The sequence below is a fragment of the Drosophila arizonae genome, chromosome 5 (assembly GCF_054131065.1).
Source record: "Drosophila arizonae isolate 15081-1271.41 chromosome 5, UAZ_ARI_1.0, whole genome shotgun sequence".
Lineage (NCBI taxonomy): Eukaryota > Metazoa > Arthropoda > Insecta > Diptera > Drosophilidae > Drosophila > Drosophila arizonae.
Genome location: NC_142925.1, coordinates 26,790,186 through 26,805,676, shown reverse-complemented (window position 1 = coordinate 26,805,676; position 15,491 = coordinate 26,790,186). Strand labels below are relative to the sequence as shown.

Below are 15,491 nucleotides of genomic sequence, written 5' to 3'. Positions count from 1 at the left end.
AGGGAGACAGTGTAAAATGAGTTTTTAATTAATTTTTCAAAATGTTCGAGTCGTTAAAATTAAACAATATGAAATAAAATTAAAATAATGTAGAATTCCGTTACATAGGCACACAAACAGAACGCGACTGCACATTTACACTACAGTGAAAGCTTGCAAGCTTACTATTTTCCAAATGGGTGTCTCTGAAACTTACTACACATCATACAATTTTGTATTTTCAATCTCATCGAATATATCCTCCGATCCAGATGCAGTTAAGTCTGATAATTCATCAAGACATTTCTGACGCTTGCGCACATTCCAATGCAGTCCATCGGCTAGCGACGCAAACCAGTCAGATATTTGATCTTGGGCACAAATACTGGGGACGGGATAAATTGACGTGGTTACGCGCAGACTGTCGCCATGAAACAGCTCTTGGCGATTGCGACCATCAAAGCTCACCCATGAAGTATTCCGACTCTCGGGTGAAACTGAAATCTGCATAACGCGCAAAAGAAGCGAATTATATTTGCTTTCTTCTAAAAGTTTATTATTAGTACTTGCTTTTAATTCAACCCCTGCGGGCACTACTATCGGTCGAAAACTCAACGAGTGCGGACATATTGGTGTCACCATAATGGCAGGCACGGAAGAATGTATCATGGAGGCACCAGCGGCCACCGCATACGCCGTGCTACCCGTAGGCGTGGACACAATCAAGCCATCGCCCTGCACCGACGTAATATACTTGCCATCTAAAAACAAATCAATATTGCTTAAGTACGGTGATGGGCCACGGTCAATTACGACTTCGTTTAATACTAATATGCTGTTGGCCAAGGAGGACGACGGCTCAGCATTCGAATCTACCGCATGTTCGAACTCGTGGGGATTTTCGCTTTTTCGATGCATCACGCAACGTAGCCGACTACGCAATGTAAGCGCTGCATGGCCCTCCAATATACTGGTTAGTTGTTCTTGGAAATTATCAAACCGAAATGGCGTCAAAAAGCCCAAAGATCCTAGGTGGAAGGCCATCACAGGTGGTACCGATTGCTGGAACAATAGCGAAGCATATAATAGTGTGCCATCACCACCAAGACAGACAATAAAGTCGATACGGTCTGTAAGATCATCCCGGCCATCTCTGTTAGGAGAATATTTTTTAGATATAACTTACTAAAGACAGCTATGCTTAAAACTTGCTTGAAAGTCACCAGCTTATCGCGAATAGAGCGAAATTTTATGTCTTCGTTAAGAATAACGTCGTCTAGCACCGCAGACTCTACCCAAACAACCATATTCTTCTCCTGAACCAACCAAGTGACCAGCTGCACGAATGGCGTCAGTACGGAGGCATCGCAGACTTTCTTGATGACCAGCACCGTGAGTGGGGGCTTGTACCATGTCAGACGCTGACTGGCTGGATCTTGGATTTGCATAACCATTGCCGAGTTTTTCATAATACCCCCACATGGTCCAAATTGCTGGAACGGTGACGGTGCGTTTAGGCTGCGAGTACGCCTTTAAAAAAAAGAAAGATTCTTCTATTAACCATTGATTTTAAAGAAACGGCTTTATTAGTGAAAAAGGCGTAGTTGAGATTGCGGATATGTGAAGTATTTTCACTTATCTCTTTGATGCGCAGATGAGCGGGTGATGGCAAATGAGACAAAAAAGCTCACCACCACCAGCTGCTGTTCATGATGTCGTCAGACGCTGTGCTGGATGCATCGTTGTCATTTACAAGCCTTTTGCCAAAATTATGGCACGGTTGCGACTGTCGCGGACTTTGTTTTACATGATTGTGTTTTAACGATTCTGGCGTAGTAGACATTATAAAATTTCACTGTATTGAGTTTTAAACCATTTTTTTATTGAATACAAAAATGTGACTGTAGACTGCGTCTGGCAAAATACCGATAAAAACTTAGGTTCCCAAAAATACCTAAGATGGACATTGACATTAATATTGCATACTTTTAACAGCTGGTATTATTTACGAATAATATGCTTTCATTGAAGTTTTTTTTTCAATTTTATTGAATATTAATAGAGCATTACTTATATCAATGTCGCTTACAGATACAACCACATTAAATGAAATACTATTTGTGATTCAAGGAATCCAACAATCCAACAGTGCAACAATATAGTTCATACATATTCCGTACTATTTTTAGTTTTTTACTTACCGAAATTGTTTACGTCTTTCATTCAAATCTAAAACACGTGCTCTCCTCAACGGCTTCGGAGAACTTAGTGTTTCATATTTGCTATCAGGATCATCCTCCACAGATATAGAGTTGGCTGCCATTTGGAGAGCCAATTGCATCTCTTCGTTGCTCATTTTGACAGGATGTTTAAAATTATTGTTTTACGATAAATTTGATCGCAACTTCACTGTCAGAGTGTTAAATTTCAACTAAATGGTTTTCTATGCCTTAACTTATATAATATATACATCAGCTGAATACAACATTTATTTACATATGTACGTACGTGAATATACGCAAACATGGACATGTATATGTAAAGTACTGTATTGAATAAGCACACATACTCGTACTTTGAATTTTAAAGATCGTACTCGAAACAATAATGCAGCCTCTATTGTATTCGAATAGAATATACCACGCACACAGTTCTACATCACTTAATAAGCTATTGCTAATTTACTGATGCAAAAGAAGAATTAGCATTCTCATCTTCATCCAGGATCTGAGTACTTCCTTTAATACTTTAAAGGTCAATCAAAAGTGGAATGCCCCGATTGTATAATATTACGGTTACAGGGTATACCTGTAAATTTACATTTTATCTCAACAGACAGATTATACACATGTATATGTACATATGTACATGCATATGTAATCACAGATATATTTTGTATACGAGTGAAAACATGTGTAGCGAGTGTTAATAATTTTCTAGTTTCTGGCGAATGGTATAAGGGTTTTGTTAAATGTATGTAACAGGCAGAAGGAGGCGCGGCAGACCCCATAGAGTATATACATATGCATATATTTGATCAGGGCGACGAGCTGAGTCGATTTAGCTCTGTCCGTCTGTCCGTATGTTTGAACGCGTCGATCTCAGAAAATATGAGAGCTAGAGACTTGCAATTTTTTCCTAGGTCCTTGTATACCACGCGCATATCAAGTTTTGCTTCAAATATCCTTAACTTGTCCCGTTATTTTTTTATCGATTAAAAACATTATCGAAAACCAGTAATAAATTTATATCTTCTACATCTTCAAAGCTAGAGTCTCCAAATTTTTAATGTAGATTTAAATGTGTTTTATGGAATTTCGATTTTTGTCAAAATTTACCCCCACACCTAATTCACCCGTCACCCACATATTTGTAAAAGGCGTATTTCAAATACTAGAGACTTGTGCTTCGGCAAAATGCATATTTATGTTATATTCATAATCTAAAAGTTTCGTGAAGATTGTCCATCCACAAGAAAAGTTATTAAACAATTAAGTTCCCATAGTAAGCCACTACTGCAGCCAATGCGTGTTTATGAGTGCGTGCGTACGGCTGTGTGTGTGCGATTATGTGTGTATGTGCGAATAATTATTCAAAATTTCAGTTGCTCCAATGGTTCAGGGGATCTCGTTGTCGGTCAGTCTCGACTAGAACTTTCTTACTTGTTTAATAAATTAATTGCGTTCACCCTGCGGCAAACAGACGGAAACTATATGTAAACAATTATAGGTAATTCAAGGTAATCCATTGTAGCTACAAATTTATTGTGTATAAATTAAATCAATCAGTCCGTTCAGCTCAGGCTTTTCTAGGAATTATTTCAATAATATATATTATGATTTAGTTGAATATTCGCAGTAAGCTCAAAAAGCTCACTGCTGTGCATAAAATACCAGTTCAGTTTTTGGTATTTTGTATGTATATCGATTGAGTTCTCGATTAATCAGTAAGCGCTGAGGCAAAAATTATTTCAGTGAATTGTAACTGTAAGATTTGTTAAAAGTTGCGTAGCTTAAAAAAGAAAACAATAACTTCAATGGCAACGAAAGCGTCTTTAACTATGAAAATGCTAGCTAATCGTGTAGGCAACTTTGTACCCACGGCTTGTATAAATAACATAAGGTAAGCGCTACCACATGGCCCACTTCTGTGACGTAATAATGGACGCTTAATTCTTGTGGCCAAATCCTGACAGCTTGCTATGCCATTCCCAATCACATTTGCTACGGGGTTATACAACGGAAAAGAAAGAGCAAGCGGTAGCTGACGATGCCACAGCAGCGGACCAGAAAAAAGTGCCACAATCACTGGAGATTGAGAGGCTGACGCAAGAGTTGGCGGCAGCTAAAGAGCAAAACAGCGAGCTTTTAGACAAATATAAGCGTGCACTGGCTGATAGCGAGAATATGCGCACACGGTTAAATAAACAAATAAGCGATGCGAAAATATTTGGAATACAAAGTTTTTGCAAGGATCTGCTAGAAGTGGCCGACACACTTGGCCATGCAACCCAAGCAGTTCCTAAAGAAAAAGTAATCTTAATTTAGTTCTCATTAATAACACAGAATTTATTATACATTTGGTCTATCTCTTAGCTCAACGACAATTCCGATCTGAAGAATCTGTTTGAAGGCCTAAGTATGACACGCGCTTCATTGCTTCAGGTGTTCAAGCGTCATGGTCTAGAACCAATTGATCCAATCAATGAAAAATTCAATCCAAATATGCACGAAGCACTGTTTCAAAAAGAAGACTCCACTGTTGAGGCAAACACGGTTATAGAAGTTACCAAGCTCGGCTACAAACTACACGAGCGTTGTATACGCCCCGCTCTGGTTGGTGTGTCCAAATGATAATACCACGATGCTCATCGTTATCCTATCTTATACGCAAGCGACATTTACATAGACTATTTTCCAGTTTGCACTTTGTCTTATGCTGCTAAATTCATGTACGATACGATACTATGTAAATACATATAGGTTATCCATATACAGGGAATTTACCCATTTCCTAGTTATTAAGCGCACTGAGGCGCTCAGGGTACAACTTATTTTCCCATCGGACTTAAATTCTTTAGTTTAAGCGATGTATTTTTAATAAACTCTAGTTTATTATTATTTTCAAATTGAAATGTTTCAAACGAACAATATTTATACATTTATCCACTAAGTTCGAAAATTCTGAGAAGCCATATGAAATTTGATAATTATACAGGTAGTCGATGGCAATGAATTTTCAATGGAAATCGTAATTTTCGATGGCCAACAGGTAAAAAACGTTTCGCCTATGCCATCGAGCATTCGTAGTAACAAGAAAAGAGAATTCCACGAAAGTAGGCCCAAACAAGAATACGGATTAGGTTTCTCAAGGCTCGATCGACAATGATTTATCAGTTGTTCTTTTAACCTCGTGTTGAGCAGAATGTTCGCTGAACTCCTGAAGTTTCTTTTGCATTTGGCTCTGTGGCAATGTATAAGCGGCCGTATTCCATTGATGCCCAAACTCTACGGGCAAGACAGTGCAATTATTGTTGACACTGATAAGCTCAGATTGAATCCAAAGTTACAAAATGGAATCTATTATAATATTCCCGCCTTTAAGCTCATCCATCCGATCACACATAATCCATCGTCTATTACGTACACAGAGACAGCAGTACCAAGAGGGGCTGGCGAGTATCCCAAGGATTTGATTGACATCGCTCGCACTAAGCTGGGCTTTAAGCGAATAGATCAGCTGCCCAGCCTAAGTGAGCTCGGGAGTCTGCTGGGCACTAGCAACGACGATGAGACAATCAAATATGTGCGCTCTCTGACTTCCACGGATCAAGGCATAGCACTGATGAAGGCATACTTGGAGTCAACCGATTCCAACAATGATAGCAAGGATAAGCCGGAAGCAAATGATAACTATAACAATGCCGATTTCGATGTCGACTACGATGCGACGCCATCCAGGCTCGATATACCTGTAACAACGCCGCAGATGGAAACGGGGGGCTTGATGAAGGGTGTGAACGAGTTCATAAATCAATACAAATTGTGGCCGGGACTGGATAATAGCACAAAATCCAGACGGTTGCCATATAAGCATATGCTGGTGGCACCCGTTCAGCCAAACAGCAACCATAAGCAGAGTTTAACACCAGCCTTACGACCCCTACTTTTACGGAGCCCATTGCCCTATCATTATCCTATTCCATTACGACCCGTATTATTTCCAAAACCCATGACAACTACTACAAAGCCAGCCCCAGTCAGCAACGACGCAAACACGGATTTGAGGCCGCCACACCTCAACACCCCTAAGGGGACGACATCTGATCTTGTGGCCCCGCATGTTCACGAGCTAGCGCGGATTGCTAACATTTCCCCAGACCTTCTTGACAGCTTTTTGCAACAACAACCAAAGCTGGCCGAATTGGCGAAAAGGTTTAGTCGATTACCGCTGGCTCAACAGCACAGCAAAGCTATTGACTCGCAATTGTTTATGGCTGTCAAAAGAGCCCTGGCACAGGATAACTTAAAGCGTTTGCTTGGAGCATCGCAGACATAGATTAAGTATGGTGTCGTCAATAATAAAAATTATATAAATGTAACATATACATATTTTTAAACTGGGCTAGTAACGGAATTTACGATGTCCCTTTATAGCCATTCACATACATATGTATGTGAATAAATACATTTAAATTCATACATATACATGTCGCGACACCTCAAAATGCAATGTCCATGGGACTTAGTGGTCAATGTATTATTAAATGTCGTTAGTTTTTTCTACCGTTGCTTGCATTATCGTCGCCTAATTATCAATCAGCGACCATTTACTGCTCAACGCAAGGGTATTCTTGATAAGTACATACATATGTATGTACGTAATACAATGTGTGTTTAACAATTTAATGAAAATGATGTACTAGGTATTTTGAGCACATCACTTTGGTAAGATAGTTAAATTACTCTTTGTCCATTAAAATAGCACCCGAGAGAAGAAAGTTACTAAACTAACGAGCGTGCATTGGACAATAATTATTACATAGGGTATTTTACAAAATTACTACATATATGTATCTTGATAGAAAAATATAACCACGTGGCACGTGCATCTAGAGTACGCTTTCGAAAGAACATAGGAAGCATTGCGATATACAACGAGCAACGCTAAGTATTTTAACAGTGATATTTGTCACTGCAAACATAGCTATCGATAAAATCGATTGTAATGTATAGAGTTTACAGATTATCAACTCTGTGTATAATTGCAACAGTGCTGACAATCTAAATGGGAGCGCAAATTGCGTGATCAATCTTGACTTCAAACTCTCAGAGATGTCTGCGATTGTTCATAACCACTGACCAAACAAAACAACACAGTGGTCAGTGTCATAACTATAGACTTAAATTTAAGCGAACATCCACTAACAGTTACCATTTCTTGAGCCAGCTTTTTGTGATCAGCTAGTAAAGAAGTTCTTAACATAGAATGCTCGACGATAAGTTATAATAGTAAAAATGGAAATGTCAAAACCAAAATCAATGTAGGTGCTTTTCTCAATAAATTTTTTATTAGTTGTATGTCCCACAAGCTACTAGGATGACACCGGTTTCAAAGATTAAGGAAATCGCTATACAAAGTGGTATAGCCACACTGTCCTAAATATTTTACTATTTACATATACACTCAAAGTGCACATTCGTAAACCCAAGGCTTATCAAGTTTATTTCAATAAATCATATGATTGATTCGAACTTATAAAAAATTGTAAACTTTTTTTTTTTTTAAGTTATGAGAATGGTAATTATTGTAGAGAAATTGAAAAAATACTAGCTCTAGCGATATATCGATATTGGCAGGGCTGCTAGTAAATAAACTGAAACGGAACATACACGTCGTAAACGTCACCAAAAAACTACTTGCAAACAAATTATTGACAAATTTCGTATTAATAAAATGTTTAATTAAGCTTATTCTTCCGTACACAATTGGCGAGCGTATGTGTGTATGAGTGTGTGTGCGCCTTGCTTTGTCTAAATGGAATAAACCTGTACATATGTAAGAAACAGAGCTGCAGCAGCAAATTATTGAAAATTCGTACGTTTCGTGCCAAATTCCTAAAGGTTGAAACCAATTAGCTGCAATTACTGAGTCTGGACACAATGTCACTGCCAGGAAATGGTATTTATGTGGTACGAGGTGAAATGGCCACATTAATGACGGCCATGCGACGTGGTACGCGTTGGAACGCAACAGCCTACGTGGTAAGTTCCTGACGTAAATATGTAGAATACATATGTATATATCCTACCAACATATTTAACTTGATCATTTAAATGCAGGATGACGAGAAGGACGGCTTGTTAAAATCGTTCATCGATCTGAAGCAGGTGCTTAACCGAATTGAGGATCTGCGTTTAATTGAGCCGAACGTGTTTCTGGCGCCCTTTCTTGAGGTGATTCGAACAGCAGACACCACGGGACCACTAACTAGTCTCGCCTTAGCCTCAGTCAATAAATTTTTGTCATATGGCTTGATTGGTATGTACAAGATTATTTTTACGTCTCTTTGGGTCTTGCCATCTGATTATGAATTTTCTTTAATATTGAAAATTTAGATCCTACAACCCCAAATCTAGCTGTAATTGTAGAGATGATTGCAGATGCAGTTACGCATGCCCGTTTTATGGGCACCGATCAGTCGTCTGACAGTGTAACATTTATGCGTGTTATCGAAGTGCTGCACACTCTAATCCGAAGCCCAGAAGGTGCTGCTGTAAGCAATGAGTCAATGTGCGAAGTGATGCTCAGCTGTTTTAAAATCTGCTTCGAGCCGCGTCTTAGCGAACTGCTCCGCCGATCCGCAGAACAGTCTCTGAAGGATATGGTGCTATTGTTTTTCATGCGTCTGCCACAGTTCACAGAGGACGGCAGCGATACTGCACTACAAAAGCGGTTTACCATTTATGAAGCAGCTGGTGCAGCTACAGAGAAACATAAGCGTAAAGCACAGCCGTCCTTGACTGCGCCACAACGCAAATCATCTACAGCCGAGGAGCCCCCCCAGACGCCGCAGAGCGCGTTAGGGGCACCCACGCATTTGAAGGCACCTATTCTCGCAACTACACCTGCTTCTCCAGCTGGCAATATTCTGGATATGCAGGGCAAGATAACGCAGACACCCACCACAACAACAACTGTTAACAATGTTGGGAATACAATCAGTGCAGGACTAGATGTACCATCAATTCAGGTGGAGGCTACGAAGCCTGACGAAGCAGCCGATGGAGAACAGGAGTCTACAATTGCCACGCTAGGCGACTCCAATAGCAACGAATATATTAACTCTGTGGGAGTGCGGTTCACCCAGCAGTCGTCTAGCCAGGATGCGGCAGCATTGTCTTCTACGCTAACGCCTTATGGTCTACCCTTCATTCAGGAGCTATTTCGGTTTCTTATTATATTGTGCAATCCGTTGGATAAGCAAAACTCGGACAGCATGATGCACACTGGTCTAAGCTTGCTGACCGTGGCCTTTGAGGTGGCTGCGGACAACATTGGAAAATATGAAGTATTGCTGGAGCTGGTCAAAGACGACTTGTGCAGAAATCTAATATCGGTAATAATATGTATTATAAAGATTGTATGGATAATTTAACACGTTTCCTATTTATCAGCTGCTCAGCTCCGAGCGTCTCAGCATATTTGCCGCTGATTTGCAGCTTTGTTTTTTGCTCTTTGAATCGCTTCGAGGCCATCTTAAATTTCAATTGGAGTGCTACCTGAAGAAGGTGAGCGAAATCATAGCAAGTGATAATCCGAAGACCCCATATGAGATGCGAGAACTGGCGTTAGACAATCTGCTGCAACTGTGGCGCATTCCTGGTTTTGTTACGGAATTGTACATTAACTATGACTGCGACCTGTACTGTACAGACATGTTTGAGAGTCTCACCAATTTACTCAGCAAGTATACGCTCTCAGCCACTAATGCAGTCTACAGCACGCACATTATCGCGATGGATACGCTAATCAGTGTCATCGACTGCATCGAACGTAACTGTGCGGCTGCCAAGAGCAATAACAGTCTTAACAACACTCTGGCTCAGACTCCAGCGATTGATGTTGGTGGCAGTCGACACTCGCGCCATAATAGCGGCCTTGAAGGCATAGTCATTGACAACGGGGAGGAGCACGTTGAAAATATTGCGAGCTTCATCAACAACAGCTCACAGCGTTTGCGACTGCAGTCTGCGGGAGAGAGTGGGGGCATAACAAGCGAACAACTAGCAAGCGTTAAGGAGAAGAAGCGTTTGTTGTCCAAGGGTACTGAGTGGTTTAATCAACGACCTGACAAAGGCATTCAGTACTTGCAAGAACATGGCATTCTAGATGCTCAACTTAATCCCATGCAAGTGGCACTTTTCCTGCGAGAGAACCCGGGTCTTGATAAAAAAATGATTGGAGAATATATCTCTAAAAAGAAAAACGTCGACTCCAAGATTCTCATCAATTTTGTGGATTCGTTTGACTTCACTGGGCTTCGCGTTGATCAAGCTCTACGTCTCTATTTAGAAACTTTTCGGTTGCCTGGCGAGGCGCCGTTAATATTTCTCGTATTGGAACACTTCTCGGATCATTGGCATGTAAGTAACTCATTTGCACAAGCGAGTACATTGCATGCAAGGTAGAATCTGTATTCAATAACTTGTTTTATAGAGTCAAAACAATGAGCCCTTTGCCAATACGGATGCCGCTTTCCGCTTGGCCTACGCTATCATCATGCTAAATATGGATCAGCACAATTCGAACGCTAAACGTCTTAACGTTCCCATGACGCTGGAAGACTTCACAAAGAACCTTCGTGGCCTAAATGGTGGACAAGATTTTGATCAAGAAATGTTAGCGCAGATCTTCAATGCAATTAAGTGAGTGGTGTGTGCTATAGTTGTTTTAAAGATAATTCAAAATGTATAATCTGTTCCCGCAGAAATGAAGAGATTGTGATGCCCGCCGAACAAACTGGGCTTGTACGCGAAAATTATTTATGGAAGATGTTGCTGCGTCGAGGTGCGACCCATGACGGGCATTTCCACTATGTGAGCGATGCTGCCTACGATGTGCAAATCTTTAATATTGTGTGGGGTGCTTCGTTAAGTGCTCTGAGCTTTATGTTCGACAAGAGCACCGAGACGGGATATCAGCGGACCCTGACAGGTAATTTTGACTCAGCTTGATTCGAATTGAAGTTGATTAATGAATACAATCGAAAAACTTATCTGCTGCAGGCTTCAGTAAATCGGCAGCTATATCGGCGCATTACAATCTCCATGATGACTTTGATGCTCTTATCCTAACTCTGTGCAAGTTCACGACGTTGTTGAGCAGCGTAGAACAGCACGAGTCAGTGCCAGCCAACAATGAAATCCAGCAGGCAGTGAATTTTGGTCTCAATGCTAAGGCGCAAGCGGCAATGAGAACAGTGTTTCTCCTAGTGCACGGCTATGGAGACAGTCTCCGAGAAAGCTGGAAGCATATTTTGGACCTGTTTCTGCAGCTTTTCCGTTTGAAATTGCTACCCAAATCTCTGATTGAGGTAGAGGATTTCTGTGAACCCAATGGCAAGGCAATGCTGGTACTGGAGAAACCACGCGAAAAGCAAGAGTTGGGTCTATTCTCTAGCCTCTACTCATTTATAAGCTCAGAGGGTCAGCGGGAGCCCACTTACGAAGAGCAAGAAGTTATCAAACACGGTCGAAAGTGCATTAAGGAATGTCAGCTGGATCAAATGTTGCAGGAGTCAAAATTTGTGCAACTGGAGTCACTGCAGGAGTTGCTTAGATGCATATTATCTTTGATAAAGGCACCAGAAACACCAAAATCCAGCGGACAGCCATATGCGGAAGACATAACTGTATTTTGGATGGAGTTTCTTGTGAAGATTGTAGTCCACAATCGTGATCGCATGGTCCCGCTGTGGCCAGGTGTGCGTGATCAAATGTTGCATCTATTGCTTGCCAGTGCACAGAACGGCTATGATTATCTGCTTAATCGCTGCATCGTGGCTGTACTAAAGCTGGCAATCTATTTGATGCGCAATGAAGAGTTGTGCCCTGTTGTATTGCAGTCACTCAAAAGTCTTTTGTCATTGAAACCAGCACTTTTGCTGCGCATATCTAATCAAATTTCCATTGGCATCTACGAGTTGCTGAAGACCTCTGCTCAAAATATTCACTCGGAGCAAGATTGGCAGATTATTTTCAATTTACTGGAGTGCGTTGGCGCTGGCGCGGTTTCGCCTAACTGTGAAGCTGGACAGCAGATAACAATGCCGCCCAATGGCCGCGCAGCATCTGACTGCGAAGAAGACTTAACGGCTGTGTCACTCGAGCGCGGATACACATCAGATTCAGAGTTGAATAAGACAGCGAGTGCAGCTGCACCTTCTAGTCCCACCGCGGAGAACTGGATATTGGTTGGCAAAGACAGTGAATTGACTACTGCATCAAGGCATGTTTAACGTTTTCTTAAAAGTTGATATACCTCGTTCATAATTCACAATTCTTGTATTTAGGCCCCAATCACCACCCAGCTCCGGCACACCTGTTGTCAACTCGCTGGTGTTTAACTGTCAGCTGCAAGATCATTCACCCTTTGCATTATTTAAGTGCTGGGACTCGCTAGCATTCATCGTTCGCAGCGTTGCTCACATTACGCCGTACAACTTTGAGGCCTGCGTGCGTTGTATTCGCATCTTTGTGGAAGCGTGCCGCGATGGTGGAATTCACCAGCGTCGAAAATTTGAGGCCATTGTCAAGAAACGTAATTTTAAAAAGCGCCAGGAGAGCGCACGTGAGCCAGGTGTGTTCAAGTCTACATCAACTGGAAACTTAACTTCAGCAGTAGGCGACATTGGCGAAAGGAATACTCCAAATGCCGCGGAACAGGAAGAATTGGCGCAGCGTTACGAACAATTGTCCATTCAGTTACTAGACCTCATGTACACGTTGTACACGCGCACTGCACAAATTTTTCGGTGGTGGGCCGAGGAGGGCTGCGCGGTGTCACAGTCGGGAGCACTATGGACGCCTGGCTGGTGTCCGTTACTGCAGGGCATTGCAAGGCTAGCTATGGATCGTCGGCGCGAGGTGCGCACCCATGCCATCTCCTGTCTGCAGCAGCGAGCATTGTTGGTCCACGATTTACAAACGCTTTCAGGCGCGGAGTGGAGCTCTTGTTTCAAAAATGTCCTGTTTCCGCTGCTCAACGAGCTACTGCCGGAGAGCCCTGCTACGAGTCAGCTGGACAGCTCTCTGTTGGAGGAGTCACGCATTCGAACAGCTACCATAATGTCTAAAATGTTCTTGCAGCATTTGACAACGCTTATTGAGCTGGGCACGACATTTAACGACCTGTGGCTCGACATATTGGACTATATTGACCGTTTCATGAAAGTCGGCTCCGACACGCTTTCCGAACAGATGCAGGAAATACTTAAGAACATGTTGCTTGTGATGCACTCTGTACGCGTTTTCCATAACCAGGACGGCTCACTTCAAGAAGCTTTATGGGAACTAACTTGGCGGCGTATAGGAGAGTTTCTACCTAATCTCAAAGCAGAGCTGTTCCACGATGAAGGTGCGTCGGGTGTGGGTGGGTGGCTAGTCGAATGCTAAGCAAAGCCGTAGCGTTTTAATGTCCGGTAACCGTCCGCCTGCAGATTTGGTCTCGCCAGCCATATCGCTGGAGATAACAAAAATCACTAACGAGCATTCAATGTCGTTGCCCTTGCCAGTGCGCGGTTACGATTTGGCACCATTTGCGACTGCTACAGCTAGGAGTGTGGGCTTAAACAGGGCCTCTATGCAGGTTAAGCGTCAAAAGAAACTGTGGACCCGTTTGTATTTTAAGCCAAAGATGCTCAAGGGTCTGACCAAGAAGTTCAAATGAAATTGAAATGTTTAGTTTTTGTCAACAATTTTGATATTTTCGCTTTTATTCGTTATTTAGCTATTAATTAATTCAATTGTCTCACTGCTCGTTTTGCAGGAAAGCGAGCTCAGACATTGACCAACACTACAGCCGCTCAGCAGGTGTCCTCTGCAGCTGTTCTACCTAACCATACATCACAGCTGCCAGATCAGACTGTCAAGGCAACTACTGATGCAGTTGCTGTTGCGATTGTTGGAACAGCTGCCCCGTCCTCACCTGTAGAATCGCCGCGACGGAGCATAATTCTTCAGCCTCCTATGACTGACGCACTCCAGCAGGCTCCCAGCTTTACTTTCGCGCAGGTAAGGTCACTGTTTTTAATTTTGTAAGCCAATAAGCTTATCTTCTGAATATTCTATTTCACCAGCCCATATTAGTCCCTTCGCAACATTCTACAGAACAACAGCAGCAACAACAGCAACTGCAGCTTTCCGTTAACAATAACACATTGCTTCCTGACTTGATCAATGACGCTGCTGCTTCAGCTTCAACAGCTGTCCACACAAATACGTATGTAAGGCCCGTTCAGGCTGTTATCCAACCGGAAGTGTTGACTTCGCCAGCAATGGTTAGCATTAACAACTACGCCATTGAGCTGCCAGCTACACCGCCGAATTCAGTTGAAAATCAGCAAGCTCTGTATCAGCAATTCCAGCATCAACAGACGCAACAGACACCAAGTGATGTTCCCCTTAGTCACCTGCTGGCCTGCAATGCTTATCCATCACTTCCCAGAATGCCGACTACATCCATTGTCCAAAGCTTTGTTCCAATCTATGAGGCGTCAACGGCGGTGCAAACAGGAAATGCGTCAGACATATATCACGAATATGTGCAGAATCCTTATAATATAACTTTACAACAGGCGCCGCAGGATCAACGACAGCCACAGGTACAACCACATCCATATTCACAGCAACCTCAGTCAGCAGAGGTGCTCTTTCCGTCTGTAGCAACGCCCGCCAACTACTTTAGTGCTAACGTCGATCCCAGCTCCATACCACCCGGCTCTGAACTGCTTTATGGACAGCAGTAAGCAGTGCATATAAAGTTTAACATAAAAATGTAATTTTAGTCGATTTTATTTTGTGTATTTTAAAAACATGTATCTTGTATACATCTGAAATGTTTTAACACATTCCGCGGGTGAATGTGTTTATGGCTTTCAAATATGACGAGTAAGCTGTAGTGGTAAACCACACTTTTTCTAAAAGATCGAAATGAATTCGATGAATTATCGGGGAAACGATAAAGCTTTATAACAATGTTTGATTTACTGAGAACTGTTTCAGATATATTATTTATATGAATCGTATGTATGTTATGCAAAATGGCAATTGTAAATACTGAAATCTAAAATATAGAGAAATGGATATGAATTTGTTGTTACTACATAATTTAAGAGTTCCTCATATATTCAGTTAAACAATAGAAAAAAAAAACCCAGACTCCGTGACAATGCCTTCCTTTAGACATTGCCGTGACCAGGATTCGAACCTGGGTGAACCTGGGTTACCACG

The 15,491-nt window shown here is 41.9% G+C and overlaps 4 protein-coding genes across 7 annotated transcripts; 3 read left to right on the top strand and 1 right to left on the bottom strand.

Moving 5' to 3' along the window:
- Positions 1 to 5: 5 nt before the first annotated feature.
- On the bottom strand, positions 6 to 2,418 carry Nadk1b (NAD kinase 1b). 2 transcript variants are annotated; one of them, XM_018010242.2, is made up of 4 exons: positions 2,181 to 2,418; positions 1,192 to 1,509; positions 550 to 1,132; positions 6 to 483 (listed from the first exon to the last, which is right to left on the bottom strand). In XM_018010242.2, the coding sequence occupies exons 1-4, from the start codon at positions 2,333 to 2,335 to the stop codon at positions 196 to 198; spliced, it is 1,344 nt and encodes a 447-aa protein (XP_017865731.1). In that variant the 5' UTR covers positions 2,336 to 2,418; the 3' UTR covers positions 6 to 195. The 2 variants fall into 2 exon arrangements, with proteins under 2 accessions (XP_017865731.1, XP_017865732.1); XM_018010243.2 differs by lacking the exon at positions 2,181 to 2,418 and adding an exon at positions 1,671 to 1,911.
- A 1,473-nt stretch (positions 2,419 to 3,891) lies between these two features.
- Positions 3,892 to 5,107, top strand: Roe1 (grpE protein homolog, mitochondrial Roe1). Its single transcript, XM_018013363.2, has 3 exons — positions 3,892 to 4,101; positions 4,175 to 4,511; positions 4,575 to 5,107. Exons 1-3 carry the CDS (start codon positions 4,016 to 4,018, stop codon positions 4,830 to 4,832), a joined length of 681 nt encoding a protein of 226 aa, XP_017868852.1. The 5' UTR covers positions 3,892 to 4,015; the 3' UTR covers positions 4,833 to 5,107.
- A 155-nt stretch (positions 5,108 to 5,262) lies between these two features.
- On the top strand, positions 5,263 to 6,580 carry link. Its single transcript, XM_018013361.2, has one exon. The coding sequence runs from the start codon at positions 5,404 to 5,406 to the stop codon at positions 6,535 to 6,537; it is 1,134 nt and encodes a 377-aa protein (XP_017868850.1). The 5' UTR covers positions 5,263 to 5,403; the 3' UTR covers positions 6,538 to 6,580.
- Positions 6,581 to 7,822: 1,242 nt separating this feature from the next.
- Positions 7,823 to 15,350, top strand: garz (Sec7 domain-containing protein garz). Of its 3 annotated transcripts, none has more exons than XM_018012911.2 (10): positions 7,823 to 8,243; positions 8,322 to 8,520; positions 8,598 to 9,598; positions 9,657 to 10,625; positions 10,699 to 10,907; positions 10,970 to 11,196; positions 11,268 to 12,489; positions 12,554 to 13,617; positions 13,700 to 13,938; positions 14,029 to 14,168. In XM_018012911.2, exons 1-9 carry the CDS (start codon positions 8,142 to 8,144, stop codon positions 13,927 to 13,929), a joined length of 5,223 nt encoding a protein of 1,740 aa, XP_017868400.1. In that variant the 5' UTR covers positions 7,823 to 8,141; the 3' UTR covers positions 13,930 to 13,938; positions 14,029 to 14,168. The 3 variants fall into 3 exon arrangements, with proteins under 3 accessions (XP_017868400.1, XP_089326552.1, XP_089326551.1); XM_089470426.1 differs by having other exon boundaries at positions 12,554 to 13,632; XM_089470425.1 differs by lacking the exon at positions 13,700 to 13,938 and adding an exon at positions 14,339 to 15,350 and having other exon boundaries at positions 7,831 to 8,243; positions 14,029 to 14,273.
- The last annotated feature ends 141 nt before the right edge of the window (positions 15,351 to 15,491 follow it).

Excerpts from the sequence above, each read along its gene's own strand:
- Nadk1b (XM_018010242.2), bottom strand. The coding sequence starts at position 2,335 with ATGAGCAACGAAGAGATGCAATTGGCTCTCCAAATGGCAGCCAACTCT. Across the intron at positions 1,510-2,180 it reads GAAAGACGTAAACAATTTCG|GCGTACTCGCAGCCTAAACG; the intron begins GTAAGTAAAAAA and ends TTTTTTTTAAAG. Across the intron at positions 484-549 it reads CCGCAGGGGTTGAATTAAAA|ATTTCAGTTTCACCCGAGAG; the intron begins GCAAGTACTAAT and ends CGCGTTATGCAG.
- Roe1 (XM_018013363.2), top strand. The coding sequence starts at position 4,016 with ATGGCAACGAAAGCGTCTTTAACTATGAAAATGCTAGCTAATCGTGTA. Across the intron at positions 4,102-4,174 it reads GCTTGTATAAATAACATAAG|CTTGCTATGCCATTCCCAAT; the intron begins GTAAGCGCTACC and ends AAATCCTGACAG. Across the intron at positions 4,512-4,574 it reads AAGCAGTTCCTAAAGAAAAA|CTCAACGACAATTCCGATCT; the intron begins GTAATCTTAATT and ends TCTATCTCTTAG.
- link (XM_018013361.2), top strand. The coding sequence starts at position 5,404 with ATGTTCGCTGAACTCCTGAAGTTTCTTTTGCATTTGGCTCTGTGGCAA.
- garz (XM_089470425.1), top strand. The coding sequence starts at position 8,142 with ATGTCACTGCCAGGAAATGGTATTTATGTGGTACGAGGTGAAATGGCC. Across the intron at positions 10,626-10,698 it reads ACTTCTCGGATCATTGGCAT|AGTCAAAACAATGAGCCCTT; the intron begins GTAAGTAACTCA and ends CTTGTTTTATAG. Across the intron at positions 11,197-11,267 it reads ATATCAGCGGACCCTGACAG|GCTTCAGTAAATCGGCAGCT; the intron begins GTAATTTTGACT and ends TATCTGCTGCAG.